Source organism: Caretta caretta, chromosome 4, assembly GCF_965140235.1.
Source record: "Caretta caretta isolate rCarCar2 chromosome 4, rCarCar1.hap1, whole genome shotgun sequence".
In the NCBI taxonomy this organism is placed as follows: Eukaryota; Metazoa; Chordata; order Testudines; family Cheloniidae; genus Caretta; species Caretta caretta.
In genome coordinates this window covers 28661664-28680921 of record NC_134209.1, presented here as the reverse complement: position 1 = coordinate 28680921, position 19258 = coordinate 28661664, and the positions used below count along the sequence as shown (strand labels likewise).

At 38.0% G+C, this 19258-nt stretch overlaps 1 protein-coding gene across 6 annotated transcripts in view; it reads left to right on the top strand.

Annotated features, from left to right (window-relative positions):
• WDFY3 (WD repeat and FYVE domain containing 3) overlaps positions 1-18779 on the top strand; it is a 306761-nt gene extending 287982 nt beyond the window's left edge. For all 6 annotated transcript variants that reach the window (XM_075127477.1, XM_048848044.2, XM_048848041.2 and 3 more), the window contains 12 exons: positions 817-908; positions 1234-1446; positions 4068-4215; positions 5605-5759; positions 7188-7346; positions 9305-9484; positions 10686-10868; positions 11554-11650; positions 13172-13492; positions 14164-14275; positions 14661-14858; positions 15455-18779. In XM_075127477.1, coding sequence (XP_074983578.1) covers positions 817-908; positions 1234-1446; positions 4068-4215; positions 5605-5759; positions 7188-7346; positions 9305-9484; positions 10686-10868; positions 11554-11650; positions 13172-13492; positions 14164-14275; positions 14661-14858; positions 15455-15575 — 1979 coding nt within the window. In that variant the 3' untranslated portion in view covers positions 15576-18779. The remainder of the gene's footprint in view (positions 1-816; positions 909-1233; positions 1447-4067; positions 4216-5604; positions 5760-7187; positions 7347-9304; positions 9485-10685; positions 10869-11553; positions 11651-13171; positions 13493-14163; positions 14276-14660; positions 14859-15454) is intronic.
• The last annotated feature ends 479 nt before the right edge of the window (positions 18780-19258 follow it).

Genomic DNA, 19258 nt, shown 5'->3' with positions numbered 1-19258 from the left:
TCTGATATTTCTCATTTTGTATTTTTAAAACTTGTGCGTGTGTGTGTTTGAAAGGATGGAGTAGAGCTTTCTGAAGTTGTTTTTTAAAAAACCCAGTCATTATTCAGTACAAGCCAAATATGCAAAAAGGATCCTGGTTGTGGTATGGCTGCAAGAGGGTGTTGCATGGGCTGTTTCCATTATTCTACAAAGACATCATACCTAACAAAATATCTACCATGTGACACAGAACCATTTAAATAGAAAATACAGCTATAGTAAGATGAAATTAAAGTTCTAAAAACCTTGTTCTTAGGAAAGGCTAAAGACTGTGTTTAGCTTCTCTGTTGTGAAAACTATTAAGGTAACTGGACCGTTATTCAAAATTCTCAGAAGGTTAGATAACCATCAAATAAATCCTCATAGCTAAAAACCTATTAAAGTTACATTTTAAAGGGGCATTAAAGGATGGGAAACTGAAATTATCTCCTTTTATATATATGCGCAAGGAACATATAATTCTATGTGTCTACCCTGTTCCCTGAAATAACTTTGTGTCTTTATTTTATATTTTTAAAAATTACAAATAGTTCAAGCACTCACAAACAACGCTATATAAAAAAATATATACCCAATGGAGAAACATGTTTCCAGTAAGGACACAACTTTCGGGCTTCTAAGGGGCTATTAGAAACAACAGTAAAAAATACTGAGAAATTTCTTGAATCACTAACTTTATAAAGCATGTGCCACTGTAACTCATATGATTTTTGTTTTTTCTTGTATTGAGATGCATCACTGTCTTTTTTGCTTTTAAAACTTCAATTTATTTTGTAGGTTGCAAACAGAATGGCACTAAGCTTGGAGATGTGATACTTCCCCCATGGGCAAAGGGAGATCCTCGGGAATTTATTAGAGTTCATCGGGAGGTAATAAACATTTTAATAATAAAAAACGTAGAAAGTTTATTTGGACTTAAATACCAGTCTAGGGAGCTCAATGCATCCTTTGTGGTGACTTTTCTATTTGAAGTGCATCTTGGGGAGGTACCCTGGCATGCTGATGGACTAAAGAATCAATGGTCTTCCATTTGCTCTTGGTATCAGTATTGGCTGAGGCAGCTAATAAGGTGCTATTATACTGCTTTTCCTTTAAACATATCAAATACTTTGTGTAATTTCATCCACCACAGTCCGATAATAGACTCGGTCAGTGACTATCTGCTCAGTTTAATGCATACATTTTGAATTACAGGCTTTGGAATGTGATTTTGTGAGCGCACATCTGCATGAATGGATTGACTTAATCTTTGGTTATAAACAGCAAGGCCCTGCTGCGGTAGAAGCTGTAAATGTCTTCCATCATCTCTTTTATGAGGGGCAAGTGGATATATACAACATAAATGACCCATTAAAAGAGACAGCTACCATAGGATTCATTAATAACTTTGGGCAGATACCCAAACAGGTGAGGATGTTCTTTAACCTATTGTAACTATATGCCAGAAAATATTCAAATCCAAGAATTTCCAAATGCTTTAATATAAAAAGGTGTAATTCCAGTCAAAACATATTTGGTATTTAAGTTTCTAGAGTGCATTTCTGTTTTTTGTCTGGAACTTAAGTGCAAGTTTTGTGGTTGTAAATACATTTGCAGAAATGGAGACTCACTTACACATGAACCCATTCTCAATGCATCTAACATCAACTTTGGGTTTTGTCAGTAAGACTTGAGATTTCTCCCTTTTTCCTCATGCTCCAAAAGTAGAGGCAAGAGCTTATGGAGGAGCTTAAAAAACAACAAATCATCAGAGAGCCAGTGTGTTACTGCAAAAGGGTAGTGCAGTATAAATTCTTCCCGGGCTTTTTGCTATGTGATAGAATACAGTTGCAACATAGTGCACAGGAAATTTAATTGTTCAAGTTGTCTTGTAGTAAATTTAGTTAGGAATACATCATTTCCCTTTTTTCTTTTTAACGTGGTTGCTTAGTTTTCTGTGGCACCTTCTCATTCCCGGAAGCTGGGAATGGGCAACAGGGGTTGGATCGCTTGATGATTACCTGTTCTGTTCATTCCTTCTGGGGCACCTGGCACTGGCCACTGTCAAAGACAGGATACTGGGCTAGATGGACCTAATTTAGTCTGACCCAGTATGGCCGTTCTTATGTTCTTATTATTTGTACTGTAGCTGTTGAAAATAAATTATTAAATAATTGCTTTAAAAACATTGGTTCTGGCAGGGCTGGCATAAACCACTAGCTAGAATTGAATGGAAGAATTTAGAGACAACCTTTAAAAACAAAAAGGATTGAAGCTTTGAAGGGTGGTGAAATTCTCTTTGAGAGGTCATTGTAAATTATTAAATACCAAAAGGAAAGTTTATTGAATTTCCCTTGGATAAAGGAGTTCGGGTTTGCCATACGTACAATAGGTACCCCCTGAAAAGTTTCCTTTTGCCTTGTTACCATTAGGTGAGGTATTACTGATATCAGCAGGTATTTCCCATGCTTGGACTGGGACTATACAAGTACTTTTAATACCTTCCCAAAGGTGGCAGAGGAGTAGTGTAGGTTGCATCAGTTTGTCATATTTCACAATCAGAAGTGCAGCAAACCCAACTGTCAGTAAAGCAAAAATACATAGAAAACCAGTGAGGGGAAATTCCTCAATATTTAGAGTTTGGATAAGCATCCTAAAATGCGGATGCCACTCAGGAACTTTGGGTGGTCCCCACTAGACTAGGGGTGGACAAACTTGTGGCCTGACGGCCACATCTGGGTATGGAAATTGTATGGCGGGCCATGAATACTCACGGTTCCCGACCAATGGGAGTTGTGGGGGCGGCGCTTGGGGCAAGGGCAATGTGCGGAGCCTCCTGGCTGCCCCAACCCATAGGACCAGAGGGGGGACATGCTGCTGCTTCCGGAAGCCGCGCGGAGCCACGGCACATGCAGAGCAGGACAAGTCCCGGACCCTGTCTTCACCTCTGATGGGCCATTTCCAACCACAGTCTGCTTAACATTGCTCAAGAGATCAGTGTTGACACAGAAGGTGGTACACATTAGAAAATTACTGACTCATCATCACATGATTGGCTAAGAACAATCGTGAGGCGGAATCTGATTCTTCTGTGTCATCTATAATCAACTCCTCCCTGCCCACTGAGACTCTTTTCTACCCTTTGATTGTCTGTATTATTCCAACAATGTGGCCTGGTGTTTGTGGGATATATTTACATAGTTTAACTTTGAAAAAGTACCAGTTTGTAGTTCAGATTATGATAAATGTAGTAATATTTATAGACCTAAATTCATTTATCTGTCTTCCCTTCACAAAATTGCCCTCTGCTATTAGCTAGCATTTTAGAGATGGTGCTTAATCCAATGATATGTTGTTCCTACCCATTGAAACATGCACTTGTAAACTGGATATACCTTGGCCAACAGAGTTCAAAAGCTCAATCTTTATAGTAAAATATAGCTGTCCTACATACAAGGCACATGTGTTCCAGAACGCAGACTGCACTATAGAGGAAGCTGATTTTAATAACCTCAACAGAGAATTTTGCTCGTTCATTCTGCATACTTCAAATGTAAAAATCCAACAATAGCAGTAAGTGAAAGGATGGAGAATAACTTATTTTTGCCCTAGATTTTTCAGCAGAGACTTCTGAAAACTGGATGCATTCTTCAATATTTGTTACCTGTATATTTGTCATACTGATAGCAATATTATGATACTGCTTCATCAGCAGTTTGTTACAAAGCCAAAAGGAAGTTCTCTGTTTGTCTGAAATAAGAATGTAAAATCATTGTAAACAGCAACTTGGCTATTTTAATTGTTTTCTAAAAAGTAAAATCCTGATGAAAAATGTATGCTCATTGCATTCTAGTTGGGGTTTGTATTTTTCTTGAATATTTAACAAAAACGTGTATAAAATATAAGCGGAACTTTATGTACATTTGCTAATGTGTAGCATTTTTTTAAAGTAAATCTGATACTGTTGGTAAACTTTAAAAGTCTTTGCTGATGGGAATCTATAATCTTGTCACTAACTCGTGTTTGATTTCCTATCCCACATATTGCAGCTATTTAAAAAACCACACCCACCAAAGCGAGTTAGAAGCCGAATCAATGGAGATGTAGTTGGAATGTCTGTCCCCCCAGGTTCCACAAATGACAAGATCTTTTTTCATCATTTAGACAACCTGAGGCCTTCCCTTGCACCTGTAAAAGGTAAAACTCACCACAGTACTTACTCCTGGTCTCTTGCTAGTGTGTTCATAGTTCTTGCTAAATAAATGTTCCTTTTTCTGATTTTTCTTACCTCTTGGGTTTCATACTCCACTAGAGTTCCAGATTTAACACTCCAATCCTCTAAGATTCTGAGAGGCCCCAATTCCACTTGAGTTAGGCCTTGTCTATGCAAGAAAGTTGTACCAATTTTAACTAAATTTAACTGTTTCATGAACAAGGCCTGAAGGGGAAAGAATGAGCCTTAAGCCACACCCTAAAGTTTAACACCTTGTGTTTAATTTCAACGAACTGTCTGAAACCATCAAGGGAAGCAAATTCCAGAGCTGAGAACCTGCTACTGAGGGTGCCCCACCCACAATCTAAAATGTTTAAATCTAGCTTGAGTGCCCCACAGAACCTCAGTTTTTGTGTGTTACCATGGGAGAAAAGTACTTTCTCAAGACTTCCAAGGATTATTTTGGATACTGGCAAGAAATGGTACTGTCAATAGCCACACAGAAGCAATAGTGTCATGTCCTGCTCATGTCTGGCTTTAATTTTTTCAGCCACAAGAAGATAGTAAAATTATAAAAATAGTTAATAACTCATTTTTAAATTTAATTGGGTTCCAACTGACATGTTCTAAAATATTCATTAATAAATTATATTTAGCACGTATATCATGTTTTCCAGCTGAAGATATTGAACACTTTACAAACTCGATGTGAGTTAGGTACGGGATATTCTAGTGATTACTTCATTCACGATTGAAAAGCATCCACCTCTGGGGTAGAAAGGAGCAGCTGTTTAACAGAGCACATCAATACTCCACTGTCACCTTAGAGAGCAAGTGAAGAATAGCCATCTCCATTTGAAAATGCTAGGGCAAGCTAGGTAGGCAGACTATAATTATCAAATTTGAAATGTGGCAAATGAAATTATTTGGCTGGGATTTTAGAATCAATGTTTTTGCTGTACAAAAAAATTCAATGTCCTCTTTAATGACCACAGGTGTTCAGACTCTTACTTCCATGTTTTGTCTGAAAGACAGCATATCCAGCAACATGGTGTCCCTTACTGACTGAGGGAAGAGTGCCACCAATGGAAGTGCCAGTACCTAGGCATCCCGAGGACATCAGTTCAAATACTGATAGTGTCTAGCTGTGAGAGTTGATAGGATTATAGTACACGTGACATCATTACAGTTTAAACTGATATTTGTATAATGTAAGCAGTGTACGATTTCAGTTTCTATGGTGCATCACGGTATTTGTACTGTGATCAGAGGGGGCTGTCACATAATTACAAACAATATTATACAGGGTTATGTGATGGCTGTGCTTTTGTGTGTTTTCAGTAACATAAAACACGTTGTTGTTTGTTGTTCAGAACTCAAGGAGCCCGTGGGCCAGATAGTTTGCACAGATAAAGGAATTCTGGCAGTAGAGCAAAATAAGGTTCTCATTCCACCTACCTGGAATAAAACTTTTGCTTGGGGCTATGCAGACCTCAGCTGTAGACTGGGAACATATGAGTCAGACAAGGTTTGTGATCTGAATTTTAAGTTTTTCTGATGTTTTAATATGTGTTCTCTACTAAAATCTAACTCTGAAAATATATTGTGCATACAAAGGAAAGAATTTTGTCTGTACTGTATCTGCTTTATTAGTATTTATGCTGAAGTGTTCACCTGAAGAATGATAGGAAAATCAAGTTAACCTATTTGGGGGAGGGATAGCTTAGTGGTTTAAGCATTGGCCTGCTAAACCCAGGGTTGTGAGTTCAATCCTTGAGGCGGCCATTTGGGATCTGGGGCAAAAATTGGGGATTGGTCCTGCTTTGAGCAGGGGGTTGGACTAGATGACCTCCTGAGGTCCCTTCCAACCCTGATATTCTAGGATTCTATGATTGCTACTAAAAGGTTAATTTCCATAATACAATAAACAAGAATGAACTTCAGGGTTTCTACTGTAAATCTACAGTATCTGATTTGGCACCATCTTGTGGCAGAGGTTGGCACTGAAGGTAGGAGATGAAAACCAAAGAAGAGAGAGAAACTTTCTCCTGAGTAAACTAGGGGCCAAAAATTGAAGATCAGACTCGCTTTTTATTGAATTCTTACTCAGGCAAATTCCCATTTATGTCAGGAAGCGTAATGTAACACTCTCTTGAGAAAACTGCAACCTGTGACAGTTAGGCCGGTGGCGAGATGCAACTGATGCTCGTGATTGGCTTAAGAATTGTACAGCTCCTATTTTTTTTTTTTCACTTGTTTCATACACATATTTTGTCTTGTCTTCAAGATTGTTAGCTCATTGGGGCAGGGACTGTTATTCCTTACACATTAATGAGTACCTAGCATAATAGGCTCGATCTGGTAGCCTTGCCTGTTCAATAATACAGATGCAGGATTTGGCCCTGGCAAGGAACCTGATCCCTAAAATCCAGATCAGGATCCAGATTTCTTAACATTCAGGCGCGTCTGACTGGTTCTTGTTCGGGCCTATTTTGGCCAAAAACAACCCTTTTGTGTGCTACTGGAGAAGTGGTCAGTATTGCCTGATAATGGCTACTAGTCTGGGAATTGCAGCAGGATGGGAGGGGAGTTGAGAGAAGGAAAACAATTGTTTTAGCTGCAAGAGCCAGTGTTCATCGGGAACAAATATGTAATGTTCTCACTATATGCTTTGGCATTGTTTCCAATTTAATTGCATGATAAACATTTAGTATAGATTAATCTCAAATCCTAAACAGTTGTAAATTGTGTTTTGTTTTATTCTTGGTGTTCAAACTATGTATATATTTTTTTTACTGAAGTTACTTTCATGTATTTCTTCTGAGCCAACTTCTGAGATCAGTTAAATGACGGTGACTGTGCTGAAGTTTCCTTGAAAAGACTAATGCTAACAACAACAAACTTGCAAGACTAGATGTATGCCTTCTTCACTTTGTCTTTATTTTTTATTTTGTAGGCAGTGATTGTTTATGAATGTTTGTCAGAATGGGGACAGATTCTATGTGCAATCTGTCCAAATCCCAAACTGGTCATCACTGGAGGAATAAGCACAGTGGTTTGTGTGTGGGAGATGGGCACCTCCAAAGAAAAAGCTAAAACACTCACTCTGAAACAGGTAAAAAAATAGATAAATAAAATCATGTTCCAAGGTCAGAGGAGGAAGGGGGGACTCAGTGGCTCCACATTGCAGTAGAACTTCTGACTGAACAGATTACCATTCTAGAGTCACTGAATAAAAGCACTCTGGAGCTGAAACAGTGGCTTGCTTTAAAAAGAATCCCAAGCAAAAAGTGTTTTGGGGATGTGTGAAAATGTGAAGGTATTTTGTCACTGGAAAGTGTTCCTGGGGGCAGGGAGAGAACACTTTTCTGAAATACTGCATGGAGTATAAGCACCAATTTTTAGCCTATTTAAAATAGCATCCAGCAACTTGCAAAATTCACAGATAGACTCTCCACTACCATTTGAATTGTCAGATTTTACTGAAATCTTTCACCCCTTCTCTTCAAAATTTGAAAATAACGGTTTTCAGGACAAAAACCTGGCAGTCCTGGTAGTGTAGTGTTGGGGATGCAGGGTGTATTTGGTTAGAAAAGCTTTATGATGTTTCTTGCTTTGTTGCCTCAGTACATCGCTTTTTGTATAACGTACTTAGACTAAGCCAACTATCTCTAAGTTAGCATGAAATCTCCTGCATCTCTGAATCAACTCCCAAGTGTTTTACAAATGATATTACATAGTTCTAGGTAACTAATCTTTATAACCAGGAGTGTTTCATGAGGTACAATTTAACTAATGTGTAAGAGCAAATACAGAAGTTAGTTAAAAGAACTTTCATTTGCTACTAGAATATGGTGTGTAACACTCATTGTCCAAAGCCATAGCCTGAGTGGCCATTGTACTACTTCGGTGATGACTGTGGTGCACCAACTCCAAGCAGTGCACAGCTGGGATCCCTGAAGGAAAAGATAATCTTTCCTCTGGTCTCTGCTGCTTCAGGCTGTGGCAATCTAGAGCACTAGAAAAGCTGCCTTTTAAGTTAACTATTACTTAAAAACCTGAATCAAGAGCTGTTCTAGGGCTCTTGTTTGGATAACAGTAAGATGTAAAGGCAGGAGTGTTTTCAGAAGAGAAAATGACGCTTCTGATCTTCCCCTGCTTCCAATTTGCCAGCTGCTTTTTCACTCACAGTTTATGGCCCAAAGTTCCTTTTTAACTAATTTTCTATTTTAACAATTAAATAGGGAGCTATCTAAAATTCACAATTGAGCTATATTATAGGAAATTTTAAATGGCCACTGGAACATACACTGATACTGAAAATAGACAGCTGAGATCCTGGTATGGGCTTGGAGGAAGCAGAAGGTGTCAAACTTTTTTAAAATAATAAAACAAGGAGAGAGAAATGTGTTTATAACTTTTCCCTGGAGTTTTCTTTTGTCTCTCTGTTAGAATCCTACGTGTTTCATTGTGGAAGGCTATTTCACAAAACCTCTAAAAACTGAATAGGGTGTGTGTTTGTTTTTTAAATAAATGAGCTCATACTGTGTATATGCCATATATGTGTGTGCAATAAACTGCTCCCTGTTGAGGATTACTGGTGCAGTTCTCAGGTGAATCACACCATCAGGGTGTGTACTAGTAGCCTAATAATGTGTCTTGTTATGAGTCTGTACTAAAGGCAATTATGTAAGAAACTGAATAAAATGGTCACAGTGTTATGGTTGACAATTTACAGTATACTATAAAACCCTTCTTTTCAAAATATTCCTATTATCTGAAATCCATTTATATCTTAAATGTATATCATTTGCTTTTTGAAAGTCCCAGTTTATCTAAATAAATTTTCCATTCCATTTGCATGAATTAATGTACTGTAAGGAATTCCTGTGCTTGAAATATATACTCTGTGCTGCATCTCATAGATTCCAAGACCTTCTCATCATCTAATCTGGCCTCCTGTTTAACACAGGCCATAGAAATTCCCCAAAATAATCCCGAGAGCAGATCTTTTAGAAAAACATCCAATCTTGATTTCAAATGGTCAGTAATTTTTGTTTGTTTTGTTCTCAGGCATTGCTTGGTCATACTGATACTGTCACGTGCTCAACAGCATCACTAGCTTATCACATAATTGTTAGTGGCTCACGTGACCGTACCTGCATCATATGGGATTTGAACAAATTATCATTTCTAACCCAGCTCCGAGGTCACAGGGCTCCAGTTTCAGCACTTTGTATCAATGAATTAACGGTAAGAACCAATACACTGCATGATGTATGTTCAGAAACTTAAACATTCATATCATAACTAAGACTTTCCAAACGTTTTCCTAAACTGTTTTTCTTACAAGATAACAAAAGGCTTTTTCACGAAGGTCACTCCAGTTTCTTTTTTAATTGATTTTATTTGAGTGTGTGCACACAAGAGTTCCAAAGCATATACATATCTACAGCATTGTTGATTTAAGTCCTTTTTATACTGTTGCATATTTTAAGCCATATATTGTTCCATATATGGAACCATATATTGTTCAAACAAAAGGAAAGCATCAAACTCTTCAGCGGTTTTTGGGATATTTGTACAACTTACTCCCAAAAGCCATGTAATTGGCTGCTTCCAAACTGCCTAATGAAAATGTGAAATGCTTGCTGAGCAGTGTAGTCCAAAAGAGGAATACTTGTGCAGTGAAGGGAGCCTATACAACCATAAAGAAAGGGCAACATATCATAAAATCCTGTAGCTATTGAAATAGCAACTACCGTGACCTATCCCTTTGCATGATGTAGTAGTGAAGATTGCTCTGTTATAAGCATCAACCCTGAGATACTAAGGGCCTGTCTTCACTGCAGTCTTAGCTTGGGGTATAACTCAAGTGTTGCTCCTAACCTGACTCCTGTCCACACACACAAATCTTTTGTTGGAGTTTAGTGCTAGGGTAATTCAAGGTAACTTAGAGTGAAAACAAGCCTCAACTCCTTTTAAAGCAAGATAACAAGTGAGGGTTAATGTAATACAAAGCTGCAAACCAGAAAAGGAAGCCCCATAGGTTGGGACATGTAAAACTAGACTGGACAAGGTACTGAACATGTACTGTTGTGAATAGTCCTGCCATGGAAGATGATGGGCTCGAGATCAAATCAATTTACTAGATTACCTACATATCATAGGTCTCTGTGAGGTTTGTATTTCTGTGATGAAGGTTTCAAAAATGAATGCCTAAAGTTAGGCTCCCTAAGCCTGTATTTAAGTACCTAAATCAGAGGCCTGCTAGGTGTTCAGAAAATTGGAATACTTCTTTTTTAGATGTCTAAATATGGATTAGGAGTCTAAACTGTAAGCACCCATTTAAAAAAAAATCCTGTCCTATGTTTCTGCTCAAATGAAGTAATTTTGTAAATGCCCAAGATCCAGATTGAAATTTAAAGGATTTGGGTTTTGTTTCCTTTGTCAGGGTGATATTGTGTCATGTGCTGGCACTTACATCCATGTGTGGAGTATTAATGGAAACCCTGTTGTGAGTGTGAACACTTTCACTGGACGGAGCCAGCAAATCCTGTGCTGCTGTGTGTCTGAGATGAACGAGTGGGACACACAGAACGTCATAGTGACAGGACATTCAGACGGAGTGGTCCGAGTAAGTAGCAGGAGTCTCTGCTTAGGTACTCGCACTAGAGGCCGTCCAGGGATTAAAATAACATCAAAGTTGCAGAGAAAGTATACTGTAAACTGTATAGATGTAAACTGCAGCGAGACATAGCCCTTTCTGGGCTGACAGTCTGTAGCACACAGGTTTTTTTTTCTTCTACTTTTTGATGCATGTGTGTGGTGAGGTGATAATTGACAGCTCTGTGTGTGTGTGTTTAAATTTTCACCCCTTTCCAGTCTGTTTTGGTTACTGCTGAACTACCTTTCTGCCTAAAGACTGAGGAGCTCATTCCCTAATTTTATTTTGCAAGACTTCAGTGGGCCAGTTTTTTTCGCAGAAGAGGAGAGCTAGTAGCATCTCTGTATCTCCACTTACAACCCTCCTGTTCTGTTGCAATCCCTAAGCAGAGACTTGCTTGTGGCTTTTTCATGAAAACTGGGCTGATGCTGCAGAATTCATTCATTTGTGATCTGGGTTTGATTTCCAGAGGTGAGAACCCAATGTGGTACCTACCCCCTAAAAAGTGGATTTATATTGTAAATGGTGATGGGCAATGTGGATATTCTGCTCTTATACTGTGACTTAGTTAATAAAGTATTTTACAGGCAGCCTATGAAGATATAAATTTTTATCTTATGCTTCTCTTCCTGTGTCTCCCCCTCCCACCCCAAAGTTCTGGCGGATGGAGTTTTTGCAAGTACCGGAAACACCAGCTCCAGAGCCTGTGGAGATCCTGGAAATGCAAGAGGATTGTCCAGAAGCGCAAATAGGTGTTTTGCTTTTGTTTTGTTTAATTTTCTCAGTACCTCTGTAAAATGCAGGAATGGTGATACATTTTAGACCATGGTACAGCACACACTTTGTGTCTACTAATAAATAGAGAGAGGACTTGATTCTCCTTTCACGCCTGTGTAATTCCATTGACTTCAATGGTTACTCATGTTTCATACATGAGTTAATATAAAAAATCCAACTTGTTATCTGATCCCTTTGTGCAGTTTCCACTGTTAACAGTGGATGTATTAAAAAACCCCAATAACAAACAGTTAATCATAAGATACCTGAGCCAAAACCTATTCCTAGAGCATACTTTTTTTTTTTTTTAAGAAAGCAGCGTTGCACTGCTAACAGTATTACTTGTGTTCTTGGGAGTAGATACTATTCTTGTTTTCGCAAAGAATTCAGTGCACACTAAATATGGCCATTTTCTTGGTGGCTATCTTTTCATCTCTTTATTCAAATGTTAGATTAAGATGTCTTGTGAGATCAAATGTAATTAATGTCTCTAACTGTAGGTACTCTGAGACATTTCAATAAATTTGAATTTAAAGTAATTGTCAGGGTTGTTTGTTAAACTGAACTTTTCACCTGCCAGGACTTTATCCACATGCATTTTCTGTGATTATTAAAAAGTGCTACAAACACAGCCCATTGAAATAAGAGTAGGCAGCTGGGATCTTAGCCATGGGTTTTTTAATACGGATTTTAAAACTTTAGAATGACTATTAAAGGTCGGCTACCATGCTGAAATCTGTAGTTCTGTATCACGCCAGCTGTAAACGATTGAAATTATTGCTCCTGTTTCTTTTTCCATCAAGCATTATGTGGTATGTACATGTAAAATAATGAATTTTTTTTAATACAGGATTTAGAACTGTAAAATTAAGGGTTAGAGTGGTGCATGTTCTGGTAAGTGATTGCTGCTTTTATGCTACAATGATAGGATGGGAAAATAAATCCCTATCACACACACGAGACTCAAAAAAGAGAGTCAAAGGATGATGCTGAAAGAGCAGTGTCTTCCCTGACACAGCTTGCAACCCTGCAGTCTCCGTTTGGAATGGAAAGAGAATTAGATTTGGAAGAGTATAACTAAGTTTTAGATTGTGGTGTAGAAATCCAGGGAAAGAGATAAGTGGAATTTTCAAAATCACTTAAGTGATTTTGAAGCAGAAATACCATTGGAAGTCAATTTGGCATTTTTGAAAATCCGATCCATTATTTCTAGAGAGTGGTATTTCCAGGAAAATAGCAGAATGTAGGTAATCTTGTAGTCTTATGGAGTGAATAGTCAGTGGGACACCGATTAGCTGTGTGATAGCCACTGATATGGGTCACACATAGCTAAAACCCTGCACTGCTTTGATGATATACCTGTCTGTTAGAGGAATGACTCCAGTTACACTCACTAGGTTCTTCTGTAGATGTTGCAACTTTAAAAGGAAAGAGAATGAGATATAAATACTTGTATTGTGCTAACTTTTTCTATTCTCTTGTGCTATATAAAATAGGACAGGAAGCCCAGGATGAGGACAGCAGTGACTCTGAAGCAGATGATCAGTGTATCAGTCAAGACGCTAAACCGCAGGAGAGCCAGAGTCAACCAAACAGCACCAGCCACAGGCCTGTACCATCATCATCCAGGGCAGCGGCATGGTCAGCAGACAGCGGCTCTGATGACTCAAGACGTTGGTCAGACCAGCTCAGCTTGGATGAGAAAGATGGCTTTATCTTTGTGAACTATTCTGAGGGGCAAACTAAAGTACATCCCCATGCTCAGGTTAACCACCCAAACCATGTAGAAGTACGGCACTACAGCAAACTTAAACCAGGTACAGGAAATGAGAATCACGTTTTCTCTCTCTTATGTAACTCTGTGCTGTAAACAATGAGCCTTAAGGCTGTATGCTTCTGTTCCTCCTGCTTTAGGCACTGTAACGTAAAGCATGAAAGTTTTGCAGGCAAAAGCCCTTAATTTTCTTTTCTGGTTGGTTAGTCATAAGCCAAAAATTGACAGTAAAGGGTGTCACTTGTAGTATATTAAGGTGCATGTTATTTCAGCTCTTCATGCAAGTGTTTCCCAAATTTTTGAAGACTTCAGTCCATCTTACAGAAAAAGTGAAATCAGTTGTGGCTTTGCAGCCCTCCCATGTGGTGCTAAAGGCCTACCTGGGTATTTTAAGTCATACCTCCTCTGTGTTAGTGTCCTTTCTTTGGCTAGACCTTTGCATATCCCCCTCTCCCTTTGGGAAACAATGGTGTAGAGCTTCATAATAGGATACTTCCTCTCCTTCCTTATGTGCAGTGAAATAGTTTAAAATGTTGACACTTAAAGTATCAGTCAGACACAGACATGTAGGGGAGACACACTGCCCTGGGCGGGCCCCTCCAGGAAGATTGTTCCTACTGACATACTCTCATGGGGATAGGATACAATCTGGTGTGTGACGACAAAGCAATAGCGAGAGGACTTTAGCTGTTCTTTTTTCCTGGCCACTTCTAGGATACAGATGGGAGCGTCAGTTAGTATTCAGAAGCAAACTAACTATGCACACAGCATTTGATCGCAAAGACAACGCACATCCAGCGGAGATCACAGCACTAGGCATCTCAAAGTGAGTAACCCAAACAAAATGGATGGGGGGAGAGGCTACATTCTGTTACTCTAAGATACAGTGAAAATCTGACAAAAGAGCAGCATTTAGAACTGGTTTATTCTAGTCCTGGAATAAAAAGCACATGGCTGAAAACCTGATTAATTTTAACTACTAGAGCTTCTAGTTATGCACTCTCACAGTTGTATTCCCCATTAAGACCAGGCTAACCTGTGTTTGCCATCTCTGGTCTCAGTTTAATACTTGGTATGAACAAATCATTGAAATGTACAGCACACAGGTGACCGTCTGATCATCCCCAATTCAGCCAAAAACTGGTGATGAGATTGTAACGGTGAACAAACCTGGTGTGTTGTGGCTCAAATGTCCATTCATGTTCTTGCAGGGATCACAGCAGGATTCTAGTCGGTGATGGTCGAGGAAGAGTGTTCAGCTGGTCTGTGAGTGACCAACCTGGCCGGTCTGCAGCTGACCACTGGGTGAAAGATGAGGGGGGAGACAGCTGTTCAGGCTGTTCAGTCCGATTTTCTCTCACTGAAAGACGTCACCACTGCAGAAACTGTGGACAACTCTTCTGTCAGAAGTAAGCAGTCATTAGTTTTCATTGTACAACGCATCCTAGCAGGAGAGTTTTAAAAAGTGAAAATGTAGGTTTTTTTAATTAAAACACTACCACTGTCACAATTTAATGGAAATAGTTGGAAAAAACAGGGCCCATCCATCTTTTTAAAATCATTAATGCGGCAGCAGCTTGATTAAAAATTGAACTAGCAAACAAACTATTTTCTTCAACTAGAATTACTATATTAACTCCATATATGCAGCACTTAAGCCATGTATTGGAATATGATTAACAATAGGTTTCTAAAACAGTCACAAATTGATGCAACCCCTGAAAATGGACACAGCTTCTATCTACACAAAGACGAATTGTACAAAACCACTACAAGAATAATTTTAATAAGGACTAGTTCAGTCACTGGACAAAAAGTTCCAGTTGTTCTATTCCCAATGCAATGGTGCTATATTTCCCATCACAATCTATTTTTTAAGCTACTTTCCCCACCCCAGCTTGTCTTTGGTCCCGGCAGTGACTAACTGTAAGATACTTTAGGACTATAAATTAGAGGAGGTGGTTAGGGGAAGAACACTATTACAGTCTCTATTTTCCTCTTTCAGGTGCAGTCGATTTCAATCTGAAATCAAGCGTTTGAAAATCTCATCACCAGTGAGAGTCTGTCAGAACTGTTACTACAACCTACAACATGAGAGGGGTTTTGAGGAAGGGCCTAGAAATTAATGAGGCTTTGACACAAACTAAAGACCAAACTCTTCAAGATCCCAATTCAGCCCCACAGTAACTCACTGAATTAATTACAGAATCGTGCAGTGAATTTGGAAGGGATTAGAATATTGTCTGTTTACACTTATCTTTGTACTGTGTTAAGCACTGAAAAAAAAAGGGATCATTGATTTAATTTATGTTGATTGAAATTATAAGGCTAACAAATAAATATTCAAATGGACAGCAAGCACCAGAAAGACAGGATTGGTAGTCACAAATACAGTACCCAAATCTCCCTATTAACATGGCTATCAAGAGAAAAATCCTCACTTACTAACCATCTGTTCTTGTGGAGCTAGACATCCTTATTTGGGGGTGGGGAGAGGCTTTTTAGAAGATAGCTGTAAATCTGCCTTCTTTGCAAGCAACTGTGTATAGTGTAAATAGGTATAAGGGCCTTTTTATCTAAATATGAACTTAACTGCCTGTTACATGGGTCTTCAGCCTAACCACTGTATTTTGTGTGGCATCTTTATCTCATCTATCAATCAACTTAAATATGAATGTGTAAAAAACTCAAATGGCATTATTTGTATTTTTGTTTAAAATTCAGTCTGTGCATGTTTGTTCTTTCAGTTGCCCACAATATCCTAATTTAAACAAGGCTACTCATAGAAATGACATGGATTTTTTTAAAGGAAAACTTTTTGGAGGAATAGGACTTGCAATATTTTATTCTAATTGTAAAATAACTAGGAACTAAGTTATACACTCTGTAGTTGCATTTTATACCTACCTATTTACCACCTCATTGTTCATATTTAATAAGGCCTCTTTTATACATATGTTACAGCTGCTGTTTTGTTAAGTACTTATTATAGTTAGCAGTTGATTCATGCAATGCAAGAACCAGCTTAAATAGAAATTGGCTTGTATGTAACTCAAAATTAACTTCTCTTGCATAAAATTTAGTATGTTTCTCTTTGGCACCTTTGTTCTGCTGAACATAACTGGATAACAACATCAGAACTGTGTTTAAGTCTTCACCATTCAGTGACAAGACAGTGATTGATAGTTCTCCATTAATTTAATTACAGTATTTTTAATCAGTAACTTATTTTGCACCACATGAGACCGACACTAGCATCCATAGTGAGAACAGTTGCAGAAGACAGGCCCACAGTCATACTTTCTGGGGTTTTTTTTTTTAAAGTATATGTATATATTTTGTAAATGGGTGACAAAACTGGTCTAGATTTCGGTATATTCACAAACAGAGAATACTTTTAAATAATGGTGAGAATATGACCTAAGAAACGGGCCACACTTGCATCAGTGGATATGCCATGAGCAATATAAAATTACCTTCATTTATGTGGGAGTGACAGTATAATCTGGCCCACAATATATATAGCTAAAGCAAACACAAACTTTAAATTGCACCATTGAAAATATTAGAACCTCTATGATGGTATGAGATTTCCCAAAAGAGAGTCAAGTGGTAACTGAAGCACCTGGCTTTTGTTGATTTGTGTTATTTTACTATTTACCCTGGAACACATTTATGCACTGAAAGTTAAATAGGTATTTTGATACATATTTGTTAAGGATGTGATGGACTGTAACAATTAAATAAAATTCCTGTTTTGGAATGTATACTAGGTCCCCAACAGAACAAAAAGGCTTTTTTTTAGAGCTCTTCCACACTATTGAGTAAATGCAGGTTTAGTTAGATCAGTTGAGCCCGTAGATGCCTTGCATGCCCAGCTTGACAAATTTAAGGGGAAAAAAAAGGTTTTAGTACATAGAGCTTACATTTCTGTATTAATACTTCTATGATGCTATAATCCAGGTTATGGGTTAATAACCTGTATGTTGTCTGCTTTAAAACCTTTAAATGCACTTGAGTCCATTGAAATCTTTTCCCCTGGTTTTTAACTTGTTTTTGTATGGGCTGAGACCTCATAACCAAATTAATTTTTACAGCCAACACAGGGCTTTTCTCACAGAAATGGTGATTGAAGTAAACTAAATACCACTAAAATAAAATCTGCATATAGAACTAATGCTGGGTTAAGACTGCAGGACTTTCATTGAAACCATTAACTGTGTTCAACCATAGATGCATTGTACCAGTGTTATTCTACACTTTTTACAGTTGGCACTGCACTAAAAAGCAAGGTCATTTACCCTCCTCTTCCCCCCCCCCGCATCCTGTAGTATTAATCCTAATTTACACTTAGTAAACCAATAAAACCCACTCCTCAGGCTTAATTCCTCTCCTGCACTGTATAGAAAACTCTTCTGAAACAACTTCTTGCATTTAGGAGGTGGAGTACCAACATCATGGTTCCTCTGGCAACTGGTGCTGTGGGCAACTGGTTTGTTCAATTGGGGGCAGTCTTTTCTTTTTAGCTTCTAATGCACAAATCTACTTTGGTTTCTCCAAACAGCTTTATTGTCCCTATAAAAATTTGTTGGAGCAAAAACACAGAAGTACACTAACATTAGCAGTCTCTATTCTCTGTGCGTACCTCACATGTCTTCTTGGGCCTTGTAGTATACTTATTAATTCATGTATTCTAACACTTGTATGTAGTGTGCAACTGTAATGTCATGCTTATGAAGATGAGTTTGGCTGCCTCCAGCCCACATTCAATAGCAAAACACTTTAGATAAGTTATTTTGCACTTTCTTATGTATAAAATTGGTAGAAAATTATTTTTGCTTTGTATCATTTAAAGATTACTTTTGTTTCAGTAAATGAACTGTGTACAAAATATTTATGCAGTTAAAACTGTTTTTAGAAAGTATTTTTAATTTCAGCAAGTTTGGTTACTTGTTGCATGACTAAACACAGCTGACTTTTTGTGTCAGTGCAATGTATATTTTTTTTGTCCTATTATTAACTTGTAAGCCCTAGTAAATGGCAACTTATTTGTACAGCAACAGGAGTAAATTGAAGATAACTGGCTAAGACTGGAGTGTGGAATTTTGTACTATATTGCAGAATCCAATATCTGTTTTTTTTGGTGGTGATGTAAAAGGCCTGAAGAATTACTATCTAGTGTGCAATCTGTGATATCTGAATGTTCATTGTATATTTGTCTCCAATGCAAAAAGGTAGAGTAACACAATTACAATACATGATTAAATGCAATAGTTCAGGTACTTACGTATTTTTTTCATTTCAAATAAATACCTGCTATTTACCACCAATAGGCTGTTTGTTTTGCATTTATCTTGAAAGAATTTGAATGAGGAAGCAATGGTTGCAGTTGAATACTTACTTTAGGTAGTAATAACTGACCATATATTAGGAGTACCAGTCCTATTTGTTTTTTTTTCCCCAAATGCGAGTACTGTAATTCACAAACATTAGAACAGAAAACCCTTGTATTTTGTTTTACAAGTATCATAAGGATTGGCCATGATGGGAACACAAGTATCTCACCCTAATGTAGTCATTCCCTTATCAGTTTTTCCTAAGTTAAAATTGGATATTCCTTAAGGAATGAAGCATAACCTCCTTCCCCAAGCAAAATTCAACCTTGCCTTAGAATTTCAGCAGTCTTACAAGTTAACATCGGGAATTTCCCCTGCCAGTAACAGTTTGAGCTCATTTGTAAAGACAAAATCAAGGTTGGTGAAACATAAGTTTTTGTTTTTCCTTTCTATTAGTCACATGCTATCCCTTA